At 50.3% G+C, this 13,593-nt stretch overlaps 1 protein-coding gene across 1 annotated transcript; it reads right to left on the bottom strand.

Annotated features, from left to right (window-relative positions):
- On the bottom strand, window positions 1-13,393 carry STUB1 (STIP1 homology and U-box containing protein 1). The gene is made up of 7 exons (XM_035131923.3): window positions 13,151-13,393; window positions 9,176-9,374; window positions 7,907-8,072; window positions 6,538-6,628; window positions 5,057-5,113; window positions 2,556-2,672; window positions 1-1,085 (listed from the first exon to the last, which is right to left on the bottom strand). Exons 1-7 carry the CDS (start codon window positions 13,373-13,375, stop codon window positions 960-962), a joined length of 981 nt encoding a protein of 326 aa, XP_034987814.1. The 5' UTR covers window positions 13,376-13,393; the 3' UTR covers window positions 1-959.
- Between the last annotated feature and the right edge of the window lie 200 nt (window positions 13,394-13,593).

Raw genomic sequence — 13,593 nt, 5'->3', positions numbered from 1 at the left:
GAACTTTCAGTGGTTTAATGGGAAAACAACTACCTGGAACAGAGCCGGGGGGGGGGGCTCAGCTTCCCACACGCACACAAGCAGGTGCTTCCCCCAACCGAACCCAAATTCCAGTCGTCTGTATAATAATTATTAGATCTCTGTGCCCGCCTCCACCACCCAGCCCAAAATATGTGGCTATTTATTTACAGAGTAAAGAGGCCAAACAATAAAAATAAACCCAACTATCCTGGGCAGGCAGGAAAAAATGGAATGAGGTGGGAAGGGGAGAACCTAAAACTTTGTACAGTGAGAGAAAGGAGTGGGAAAAAAGCTCAAAGCCAAGCCAGGGGAACTGGGGAGAACTGGGCGGGGGGGGGGCAGTCCAGCCCCTTCAGCTTGTCGCTTGCCGCAAAGGGCGAGCCCAACAGCAGCAGCAGCATAGTCAAAGTGGGAAGGGGTGTGTGTGTGTGTTTTGAGGGAAATGTGTCCATCTGCCTGGAGGGTTGTGGGGTGCAGTTTGCGGGGCCGACGTATCCTTCACATGCCACTATGGGGTGTCTGCCCCTCACACATCGCATTTCGTGGCCCTCGGGGGAAAGTGCTGCTGTGGGCCTCCCTCCTCGCCTCTCTTCCTGAAACAGGGCTGGCCTTCCCCACCACCTCAGAGCCAGGCCTGAGGCTCCCGGCTTCGCCCGTGTTGGAAAGTGGCCTGGGAGCAAGCCGACACCAAGGAGGCTTTTCTGCAGCCCTGGCCCACCCCAGGGAGGTGACGGACCGGCCCCCGAGCTGGCACAGGATGAGGCGGCCCGGCCAGCCGGAGCAGGAAGAGGAGGGAAAGCGAGACAGACAGTGAGTAAGGCATGGCACTGGCCCAGTGAGCTCAGAGAGCCAGTCTCTAGCAGTCCGGTGGCCTTGGCTGCCGCAGCTGGGGAACGCCATGAGGAGGCTGCAAGCACAGCCTCTCGCCTGCAGGGTGGTCAGTAATCTTCTACCCAGCCGTTTTCCGATATGAACGCGTCTATCACCTCTTTCATGGCAAGGTTGGGGATCAGCTGGTCCTGGGTCAGGGGGCTGCGGGTCACGGGGTCAAAGTGGCCGACGCGCTGGAAAGAACCCAGAAGAGAGTCAGTCAGGCGGCTGGCCAGGAAGCCTCTCACGTCTCCCGCAAGAAAAATGCTCCCACCAGGTGCCATATGGTTAGATTCAGGGCCCCCTCTCCCCCCAAAATCTGTTGCATAAGGCACTGACAGTTTTCCCACCCTACCTGGATTGAAATCAGAGACACTTTTTTAAATCCCTAAAAATGGTTTAATGTTTCATCAGAGTAAGCCTGCTGAAATGAGTAAGTTCTGTTGTTCATTTCAACAGGTTGACCCCGAGCATTGGATACCAACCCTATTTTTTTTAGCCCTTTGATGACCTTTCAAAGGGCAAAGGTTTGGCCTGAATTTAGGGGAGGGCCAGTGGGACGGCAATGAAAGAGGGGTCAAAAACTATGTCCCCTCTATCATCTTTGAAAGGACTGGAAGTGAGAACTATCAGAGGGCAGAGAGCCCTGCTGCACCGTGGATTACAGAACGATCCCATCAAATCGGGTGCAAAGTTGTGGCAGAAGTGCCTGCGTTCTTCAGAGGCCTCCTGGAAGGGCTCCTGGCCAGAGCAGTAACTCATCCAGAGATACTGCAGGCATTCTCTCGGGACAGGCATTGGGGCTCCTGCCTTTGCTTACCCAGATGAAATACCTCTCATACCGCCTTATTATCCAAGACCCATCTATGCGTGTGGAGCTGCTCCTTGATACAAGGAGTGGGGGTGAAGAGACACACCCTGCTCCAATCAGGATCCCCTCATGGGGGGGGGGGGGAACGGGACTTGACACATGTACATCTACATCCCTTTGCAGCCAGCTGAATACAGAGATAGAGTGGCCCCTCTTGCACATCCTGTCAATGTGTGTGTGTGTGTGTGTGTGTGTGTGTGATATCTGAGCCCCTTCTACCAATTCGTGGTATAGCTGCGGTCTGCACAGAAATATGATGCAATTCTGTTGATTGAATGCAACATGAATAGCTAATATAAAAACCACGCAGCTGTCCCCCGTTTCTCTCTTCTGCAGAAATTATTCTGGTGGCCTTTTCATTTTGTCTTACATTAGAACTCTCGTATTTGTGCTGGTCCTGCCAGTCGGCTCACCCTACGATACCGGTCCCCTTGTCCAGCCCCCTCCTGGCTTCTGAAATTCTCACAGTCCCCATCTTCTCTTCTAAGGCAGGCATGGGGAAAACCTTTGGCCCCCCAGATGTTGCTGAACTACAACTCCCATCAGCCCCAGCAAGCATGGCCAATGGGCAGGGATATGGGAATTGTAGTTCTGCAACAGCTGACAAGCCAAAGGATTCCCATTTCTGCTCTTTGGGCAAGAAACTCAACTTTTCCTCCCAAACACAAGCTGTGGGGCTTGGGAAGGTGTTGTCACATTTGTTCTATATTAGGAAGTCAATGCACCTCCCCTTCTGAACCCTGTCACTACCATTCACACCTGCACACCCATCGTGCCAAAAGGCCTGCATTACCTGGAGGTGCTCTTCAATGTCTTTCCGGTCATACGTGATCCCGCTGGGCGTGATACAGGGTTCTCGCATCAGTTCAAAGCTGATCTTCCCACACAGGTAATCCGGGATGTCACGCTTCTGGCTCAAAGGAGAAAACGAGAGTTCAGCTTAGATAGGCAGATTTCAAGTAGGGAGGGGAAACCTCTGGGCCCTCCAGCTGTTGGGACACCCAACTTCCACCAGCTCCAGTCAGCGTGATCAATGGTCAAGGCTGATGTGAGTTGTAGTTCAGAAACATCTGGAGGGGCCACAGGTTCCCCATATCCTCTTATAGGGTATGTGATGGGTGATGGATGGAACAGTGAGATGAGGACTGGAGAAGCCTGGCTTCCAATTCCTGTTCAGCTGCAGATGACTTTGGGCTGGTCATTCTCTCAGGCGAGCCTACCTGACAGGGTCGTCGTGAGGCTCCAGTGGGTAACTTTCATATAGGAGCTCCGTTGAAGAAGAGCAGGAAATGTTTCGAAACCAAATAAAATATGGTTGCAGTGCGCAAGTCAACTAATTCTGGTATGGGGAACCTTTGGCCCTCCAGATGTTGCTGAACTACAACTCCCATCATCCATGGCCATTGCCCATGCTTGCTAGGGCTGATCCGAGTTCTGAAACTTCTGGAGGGCTAAGGTATCACCTGAGTTAATCCATGGGGGGGGGGGTTAATCCAAAAAAAGCTTTTGATTTTTAAAAAGGGACCTCCAATAACACAGCAGCTTAAAAATTATTTTGGCATAAGAATTTCATATAATAATGTGGTTAGCAGGCACACACTCTCATTTCTCTCATACGAGGGAATGCCTTTTGAAAGAGAATGGTCCCTGTGACATGTGGGCACATCATCTATAGTCAAGCTCGCTCTTTTCTAACAGTCAAATTAAATCAACTATCTGCTGTTTGGTTCAGACAGGTGTGCAATGTCTGAATACAGCTGAATTTGCAGTGAAGGCAGCTCACCTTAGGCAAGGTCATGGAGCCTCTCTCGAGAGTTAAGATTCTGTTTAATATGAACGTTTAATTTATGTATAGGTCCAGTTTTTCATGTGTAATTCTTGCATATATTTTATGTTTGTGTTTGGCTATATCCTGTTTTTGGCAGTCTTAATAAAAAATTTGATCTTAACAGTCTGAAATAAAGATGATAATGATGATATCCTGTCCTTCTACCGAAAAGGCACCCAGGGTGACAAACTCATCTCTCTCTCTCTCTCTCTCTCTCTCTCTCTCTCTCTCTCTCTCTCTATATATATATATATATATATATATATATATATATACACTAGCTGGCCCGGCCACACGTTGCTGTGGCTCATCCCTGTGTTTCCCGCCACCATCTCCCGATCCATGACCTATTCCGTCCCCTCCTCCCCCCAACACCCACCCAGGCGAGTCCCCATCTCCTTTCGACCTAGTCTGTAAAGCCAAGCCAAGCTGCTGTGGAGAGGAAAGGTTTTATAGGTGCAGTACCAGTGTAGCCGCCACTAGAGGGTGCTGTTTTGCAACCTCTTCTGGCTTCTTTTCCCCAGCATGCACTTTTGGGTGAGTTGTGTGTTCTGAAACATGGGGTTTTGGAGTTTTTACATTGCGCAGGTGTGACATCTGTCTACGCAAACTTTCCTAGCCTTCGGACATTTGCATGTGATGTGTCAAAATTTCACCTCAATCGGTCAAGCGGTTTTGGTGAAAAGTGGAAACACACCCACATGCCCAGTTTACATTTTTATATATATGGATATATGAGCATTATAAAAACAAATTCTAAAATCAGTTAAAAACATTTTCTCATGGGTCAGTGCATCTGGCTGTTAACCAGAAGGCTGGTGATTTGAGCCCACCCAGGGAGAGCTGTGGGCAGGATTCCTGCATTGCAGGGGGTTGGACTAGATGACCCTCAGGGTCCCAACTCTATGATTCTATGATCTAAAGGTTGCCAGGAACAGTATCATTCAGCCATCGAATCCCTGGGCAAACAAAAATGTTTTCAAATTACTCCTGGAAGTTAATAATGATGGAGACAGATCTCACGGGGGGGGGGGCATTCCACAACTGGGGGAGTCAGCACTGAAAAGGCCCTATCACAAGTCAGAGCCACACCAACAAGACTTCACTTGCCGATTGAAAGATCTGAGAGGGCTGATGTGCAGATTTACCCAGGTTGGGCCAACCAAAACTCACGCTACTAATCAACTTCAATTAGGGGGCTCCCGTGAACTTGGATGAATTTGAACTTTGAATGAAACATGAACCAAATTAGTTCATTTTGAAAAGGGACAAAAGCTAACTGAAATTTGTTCCTTTTTTTAGACATGTCGAACTCATTCCTTTTAAAAATGAACTTCCCAAGCTCTCTGGGAATCCCCATGGGCACTGCCTTGGGTTCCATAATAGAAGAACGCTGGAATTTAAAAGCTGAGAAAATACGTAAGTGGAGCCGGGGAGCATGGCCCTCTGCTTGAGCTTGCCCTCACCTTCCGCTTCTCGTCCACCTGGGAGAACAGCTCATCCATGTCTGCTAGGTACTTTTCCTAAAAGAGAAACAGATCCCTTAGCAGGAAGGAGCAGAGGCTCAACGCAGAAAGCGGGTAGGGGAATTAAGCCAGCCTTGCAGTTAGCTACAAATGGGGAAAATTGTCATATCTGGATGTTGAATGCAGACAAACAAGAGGGACAATTGCACCTCTTTATAAAACAGCAGTTCAGGTCAAGTTTATGAATGGTCCATAGAACTCCAAATTTACACACACATGGAAAAAGAAACCAAAAATACAATTTTCCATTGTTAAAGATTTGAACAAGATTAGTACAGAAACTGAAACCTCTTAGCACTTCTGTAAAAACAGGGGCAGGAGAAACCTGCAGCCTTCCGGATGTTGTCAGATCCCAACTTCCATCAGCCCCAACCAGCACAGCCAGCAGTCAGAGATGATGGAGTCTGACAACATCAGGAGGCCCACAGGTTCTTCCACTCCTGCTGCAAAAGTTGCTTACAAATCGTTTTAATTTGAGATGCAAACACTGCAGCCAACTCAGTTATGCCAGCCTGTGGTATACATCCCTGAACAGACAGGAAGTCCATGTGCCACTCTAGACACCTTCCTTGGGAGCAAACAAGAGACAGGTATGTCCAGTTCTTCCGTATCAGAACAAACTGCGCAATAGTAACCTGTTCCGTAGAGTTTCGAACTCGTGTTCCTAAATTGCACGTGGAATGCTGTCACACCTTTCTCCTGAGCATATCCTGGGCTTTTCAACAGCTCCCCGTACAATCCTGCTAGGTTCCCTCTGACCTTTCGGCTGTGGGGGACATCTTGGGACCAGGGAGCTGGACAGCAACCCAGGCGGGTGGTGAGGGTCCTCCAGTCCTAGAACAGGGATTTACCTGGATCTGTTGGGTTGCAGCCAAGATTAGTCTTACTAGAGTAGACCCACTAAAACTGAGGTTTTTAAACAGCAGTGGGATGGCCATCTGTCTGGGATGTGGTTTCTGCATTGTAGGGGGTTGGATAGCTCAGTCGGTAGAGAATGAGACTCCCGAGTGGTGGGTTCGAGCCCCGCATTGCAGGGGGTTGGACTAGATGACCCTCGTGGTCCCTTCCAGCACTACAGTTCTAGGATTCTATCATGAACATTGAATAGCCACTTCAATAGGTTTACTCGGAGCAAACGTTTAGCAAGAGACACCCCACTGGAATTTCTGGGACACTGGCAATGTAGAAAACTGCCAAAAGGTCCCAATTTCCTTGCTCCTCCCTCTGAGAAGACCTCAGGGTTGAGGTCTGAGCAGGGCTGAACACTGGCAGATCCCCACAGTTAATGGGAGCGAGGGACAGATGTCTCACCCCACCACAGCTGCTGACACCCAAGCAGTGACAACCCAAACAAAACAGTCAACCGAGGGTCCTTAAAATAGATAGGCTGAGCCCGGGCAAAGATTGACAAGGGTCCTCACGTGTTTGGCTTCGATGTTGGCCAGCTGCACGCGGCTCCGACTTTCCTCCACGTTCTCTTCTTCCTGCGCCCGTCGACATTCATCCAACTCCCTAAAAGAGAAGTGGGCATTGGGCAAGGCTTGGCAAGGCTATCGAGGGCTACCAGCCATGACGACTATACTCTGCCTCCGCCAATGGAGGCAGTAATCCTTCTGAACAGGAGGGGGCAGGTCTCTTGTGCTTGGGTCCTGCTTGCAGGTATCCCACGGGCCTCTGGTTGGCCACTGTGAGAACAGGATGTCAGACCACTGGCCTGATCTAGAGTACCTGTCTTATGTCATTTATCAAGAAACACGGAGATTGGGAGAGGGAGGTCAGAAGCCACCGCAAGTTGCGGGGAGGCACCGCCGCTCGGGGTCACAACACATGCAAAGGTTTCAGCTTCAGTCCCTGACACCCTCAGCTTAAAAGGATCCATGCTCAGCGGCTGATGGGAAAGAACCTTATCTCCCCGAGAAGCCAGGTAGCTGCTGTCAGTGGGAGTAGACAACTCCTACGACTTCCGAGGCAGCTTTTAAAATTCCAAGTCCTTCTCATGTTATTGTGAAAAACCTGCTTTACTTTGGTTTCACTCTGTGCCACGTTAGTCTGTTCTAGATTTCCAGTTTTTTTCCTTATGGTTTTAACTTCTACTTGTAAACCACCCATCAGAGAACTCTGATGACGGGCACAGAAATGTAGTAAGTAAGCAAGCAAGCTGTGTGGGGAAGAGGCCCTTAGGCCCATGGCTGACTGACTATGGCCCTCCTGACCTCTCAATCTGGCCCATAGGACTCTCTCCAGGTCACAGGTGGGGAACCTCTGGCCCTCCAGATGTTTCTGGACTACAACTTCCACCAGTCTTGGTTACTGGCCATGCTGGTGGGGGCTGATGGGAGTTGTAGTCCCACAACAACTGGAGGACTGAGGATCTCCACCCCTGCCCTAGCTCATGCCATCTCCCCAGGCCACTCGTCCTCTGCAAGGTCCTCAAGTGCCTTTGATTGGCTGGAAAGGGGTTTTGGATTGTGATGGTGCATCTTGCTTGCTGGGATCTTGCTTACACATCCTTGCTTTTACACCCATGTGTATAAACCTCTGGCTTGTGTGTGGCTGTAGTGCAACCTACTGTACAAAGGCTACTCATCGCATCCATTGCTCTGCCCACTTTGCTTCTGCCCCTGTCCACCTCTGGCATGGGGCCCTGAATACTGCCCAACAAAGGAGTGTAGCTGAAAAAGCTTCTCTACCACTGCAGTATATAAACTAAGCTATGCACCCAACACACACAAAGTCCCCTTTGTTCTTCAAGTGTTTCTCCACCCATATCTGCCATCACTCCCCATTTACCTCTCTTTCTCTGCCATGATGAGCTTGGTGAGATAGGAGTGCAACTCGTTTTCCTGGTTGATCCGCTTCTCCTCAATGTTGTTCCAGCGCTTCTTCTTTGCAATCCGCAAAGCGCTTGGGATGTCGTCCCCAAAGTTCAGTCGTTGCTCTTTGGCTAAGTTGTAGGCTGGAGTAGAGGGGAATATAGATCAAGGAGGAGCTGAAATAAAGACCTTGCAATGCAGTGTGCTCTATGTGGGCCTGTACCAAAGGCTCCAGCTGGGGCAAAACTAGGCTGTGGCTGGACTGTTGATGGGGACAGACCATTGCTGGCATACCACTCTAGTGCACTAAAGTCTGCACTGACTGCCCATACACATGAACAAACCTGAAGGACTTTCAAGTTGATACCCCGCTCCTTTCTTTCTCAGCCCTGTGAATAGCTCAGTAGGTACAACAGGACACTCTTAATCTCAGTGTTGTGGGTTTGAGCCTCGCATTGGGCAAAAGATTCCTACATTGCAGGGGGTGGGCTAGATGACTCATGGTCCCTCCTAACTCTACAATTCTAAGGAGAAAAGAAACCTCCACTTAGTCAAACCAGCCAAGCCTTTGGTTGATTGACATCCTATGCCCTTTTAAAATGTGTTGGGGGGGGTTGTTACAGGGTTGTTTTTGTTTTGATTATGTATTTCATGGTTTTATATTCTGATTTTATCCTGTGAACCACTCTGAGACTTGAGGGTGTAGGGCGGTATATAAATTGAATTGGTGGTGGTGCCTGAACTAGGGGAACTGAAGTTTGTTTAAGCTGTGGTTTTGTAACAAGCCAGATTGGAAGCATGGCTTGGTCCTGGCTCATTCTACGAAAGCAGTATGAACAAACCACAGTTTCTGACTGAATACAATTTTGATGCCTAAAGGCTAGGACCCACAATTGCTCTCAAGTTAAAAGCTGCGCTAGACTCCCTGGCTAAAACCGCTATCCAAAGGCAAAGCTGTCCTTGCTGGATTGTTAAGCGACACAGAATTCATTTCGACTTGGGCAGATGCCTGACTCAAACCTTGGCAAAGGCTGGGAGAAATCCCTGCCTAAAATCCTGGAAAGTGGCTGCCAGTCAGTGTAAAGTACTGAGCTAGATGGACCAATGGTCTGGCTCAGTGCAAGGCAACTATGATCAATTCTACTTAACTGATTGGTCAACTTGTGACCGCCTTGCACTGAGAGGCGGTACCCAGAAAGACACACCCATACCCACTCGGCTATCCTGGAAACGAGAGCCAGCTTACCTCTCTGAAGGTTAGCAATGGCCTCGTCGTAGTTCTCCATCTCCATCTGGCACTGCCCCAGGAAGAAGTGCGCCTTCACGGACTGGCTGTCCAACTCCAGGGCATGCTTACAGTCAGCCAGGGCCTTGTCGTGCTGCTGCATCTTAAGGAAGCATAAGGCGCGGTTGGTGTAATAGACTGCCACTAAGGGATTCCGGTTCTAAAAGAAAAGAAAGAGAATACAGTATAAGCATGAGGGGATAGATGGGAGACTAAAACAGCCCTCAAGGGATCTATGGGGGAAGGTGAGGCCCTAGATTCAATCCTTCCAATCGCCAGGTAGGGCTGGGGGAGACCCTCATCTAAAATTCACAGGAGAGCCATTGCCAGGCAGGGTGGCTTAGATGGGCCATTGCTCTAACTTGTTATAAGGCAGCTTCATGGGTTTCGGGTTAATACAGCCTTTTCTTCATGGGGACTAGAAACTTACTTTATTTGTTAGTAGACATGTCATAGCCCAGAAGCAGAGCACATGCTATACATGCAGAAAGTTCTGGGTTCAAACCCCAGCATCTTCAGGCAGAGGGGGGGGGGGGAGAACCACCAGGGAAATCCGAAAGGAGCCACTGCCAGTCAGTGTGGCCACTACCAAACTAGATGGACAAACAGGGCAGCATCCTATCCTTGGAAGAAATCATTTTTAGACGGGTCTCTACTTCTTAAATTGTTGTTGTTGTTGTTGTTTATTACCCACCCTTCACCCTAAGGTCCCAGGGCAGGTTACAGCATTAAAACACAACATTGAAAAACAATTTAAAACACCTTACAATTTCAAAAATAAGGAAGGTCTTAAAAATAGACACCTCAAGGGTCAAAAGCCAGTGTTAAGAGGTGTCTCTTCAGCATTCACTGGGAGCTGTATAATGAAGGTGAGAACTCAGGGCACATGACACCTCTGTCTTTTCAGGATCCAGCTTCAGTTTATGGGCCCACATCCAGCCCATCACTGCCTCCAAGCACTGGCCTAGCACCTCAACTCCCTCTGCTGATTCAGATGGAACTGAGAGATAGAGCTGGGTGACATCTGCACATTGGTGGCACTCCCCTCCAAATCTCCGGATGACAGTCCAGAGGCTTCACATAGATGTTAAATAGCATGGGGGACAAGACCAAAGTCTGTGGGACACCACGGGACAACTCCAATGGTGCTGAACAGCAGCTTCCCATGACTACCTCTTGGGAACAGCTCTAGAAGAGTGGAATCACTGAAGTACATATGGGGCAAGGCTACAACCACTACAGAATGAGAGGCGAGTTCCGTCTTACTGATCTCTCAACTTGCACCAGTCAGTCGTTTAAGTACAGAGTCAGATTTTGAGTTTGCCCCACCCCGCAAGTAGCGTTTTGTTTTGTTTTGCGTGGGCAGAGTGCATTTCCTACAATCCATTTAGAATCAGAGAAAGGGCTGCCAAGCCTAAGCCATGGCTTTCGAAAAAGGTTTAAGCCCCAGTATCTCTTCAAAGAATCACGGAATTGTAGAGGTGGAAGGGATCACAAGGGTCATCTAATCCAACCCCCTGCAATCTTTTGCCCAACGTGGGGCTGGAACCCAGGACCCTGAGATTAAGAATCTCATGCTCTACTGACTGAGCGATCCCTCTTGTCTGTGAGGTTGTATCATTTGAACAGCTGATTATTTATCATTATTTCTCCAGGCAGGCGACTACCATTTTAAAAAAAAGTAGCATGCAGCAGTTTAATCTGAAAGGTAGATCACAGGAGAAGGGGACGACAGAGGACGAGATGGTTGGACAGTGTTCTTGAAGCTACGAACATGAGTTTGACCAAACTGCGGGAGGCAGTGGAAGACAGGAGTGCCTTGGTCCATGGGGTCATGAGGAGTCGGACACGACTAAACGACTAAACAACAACAACAAAGATCACAGGACTCAAAACAGTGAAGAGAACTGGTGCAGATCTCAGGGAAACCCCTGGAGACAGAATGATTGCAACCAGAGAATCATGTATTCTGAGTCCCAATAGTAATAATGTGCAGAAGTGCCACTAAGTGCTCATTGTTAAATGTGAACCTGTGGTGTTATCAGCCTTGCAGATATGGATAGGGGCATATGTAGTGAAATCTGGCTGAAGACAACCTAAGAACTCATTTTTAATCTGTACTCAAACATGGAAGGCAGGACCTTTATTCAGAACTGTCCAAAGTTGGAAGGGTTGAGGCTTACAGAGAAGGGTGGCTGGCAAAAGGTCACCAAGTGAATTTGCAGTGAAAAACAAGTCTGGAGGTTCAAACAGGATGCTGCTTTATACTGAGTCAGACCACTGGTCCATCTAGCTCAGTACTGCCTCCACTGACTGGCAGCAGCTCTTCAGGATTCTAGGTAGGGTTCTCTCCAAGCCCAGCCTGAGAATTGAAATTGGGGCCTTCTGCATGCAAGCAGATGCTGTACCACTGAGCTATGGCCCTTTCCCACTTTGCTCACTTCATCCCTGTTGCCTCCCAAATTGATGCAAAAGGCAGCATGCTCTCTGCCCATGCTCAGAAATGCTGTCTTTCCTCACTGCCTCCTACCACACATTACTGAAGATAAAACTTAACATTGAAACAAGGTTTTTTTTGCAGGGGGAAGAGAAGGATGAGCTTTGGCACAAATAGAGCCCTGGTCACACGCCCAGGTTTGCTTCTTAATGTCCACCATTCTCCCTACCTTACCCCTGTCAAATCAAGGGCCAGAATCATTATCTGCCCATGCTCAGATAAAAGTGCCCATGCCACTTTCCCCTTCAAATTATTTTTAGAGTAAGCCTAGCCTCACCTAAGCGGCAGGCTGTGACTGAACTCCGGCATTGGCATCTCCCAGTTTATCTCCTCTCCCCACCTCACCCCCATCTGTCTCAAGAGGGCAAGCACTCTGCTGGTGCTCAGAGGGCCATGTTATTTGGTCACACCTCCCTTCATATCTCGGAGGAAAAGGCTCAGCGATCTAAAGGACACTTACCTCCTACACCACTATTGCATCATCTGAGTGTCCTCCTACCCTGCAGTCTGATGCCAGGCTTTACATAAAGGTACCGTAAAGGTAAAGGGACCCCTGACCGTTAGGTCCAGTTGTGGATGACTCTGGGGTTGCGGCGCTCATCTCGCTTTATTGGCTGAGGGAGCCGGCGTTTGTCTGCAGACAGCTTCTGGGTCATGTGGCCAGCATGACTAAGCCGCTTCTGGCGAACCAGAGCAGCGCACTGAAACGCCGTTTACCTTCCCACCGGAGCGGTACCTATTTATCTACTTCCACTTTGACGTGTTTTCGAACTGCTAGGTTGGCAGGAGCTGGGACCGAGTAATGGGAGCTCACCCCATCGCGGGGATTTAAACCACTGACTTTCTGATTGGCAAGCCCTAGGCTCTGTGGTTTAGACCATAGCGCTACCCACGTCCCTATGCTTTACATAGCATGCACTTTACCCATGTTCAGAGGGCTCTTTTCTTACTCCCCTTCAGCTATTCTTGGGGTAATCCCAAAACACTGGGGAGCAGCTGGGAAACTCAAACTGAGTCTTGGTCACCCTGCAGCTTGCTTCCTATGCCACCATACCTGAGAGCAAGCCCTCTGCACATGCCCAGAGACGCATTCTCCCCACTTCCCATATATTCTCCCAGGATAAGGCTCAGGGGCCTGAGCCTCCTCCTCCACCTCCTCTTCCCGCTCTCGCTCCGCCCCATCCAACGCTCCGCCCAGCCTTAAACAACAACACTCAGCACTCAATCCATGCTCAGAGGTACACACTCCCTTTCTTCACGACCCGCCCTCTCCAACTCAGGATAAAGTCCGGGGCCTGAGCTCAAACGAAGCCCCCTCTCCCCTCCCCCTCGAAAGCGAGACCAAGCCTCTCAAACTAAGCGCACTCTGTCCATGCTCAGAGGCCATCTCCGGGCTCTCTCCCCGCCCGCCCGCCCCCCAAAACAGAGGCCCGACTCACGATGGCCCGGCCGTAGCAAGCGGCGGCCTCCGGGTACTTTCGGCTGACGAAGAGCCGGTTGCCCTGCTCTTTGTACTCCTGGGCGCTGCGGCTCTTCTCCGGGCTGCCGCCTCCGAGGCCGCCACCGACCAGCCCCACGCCGGGCCCGCCGCCGCCGCCCGTCAGCCCCGCGCCGCCTCCGCCGCCGCCCTCCTTCTCCTTCTCCTTTTCCTCCTTCCCCTTCATGCCGCCCAGGCAGAAACAGCCGCAGCAGCCGCCGCTGCCGGCCCGCCCGGAGGAGCCCGGCGGGCACCGATCGCCCCGGCCTCGCCGCACCGCCACAGCCCGGCCCGGGCCCCGATCGCCCGCAGCAGCAGCAGCAGCAACACCGCCCGCAGCACAGGCAACGCAGCCGGGGAAGGAGGGCGGGCCGAGCGGGAGGAGGGGCCCACGCGAACGGAAAG

The sequence above is a fragment of the Zootoca vivipara genome, chromosome 13 (genome assembly GCF_965207765.1).
Source record: "Zootoca vivipara chromosome 13, rZooViv2.hap1.1, whole genome shotgun sequence".
Taxonomy (NCBI): Eukaryota; Metazoa; Chordata; class Lepidosauria; order Squamata; family Lacertidae; genus Zootoca; species Zootoca vivipara.
This window is presented reverse-complemented; position numbering and strand designations above follow the sequence as displayed.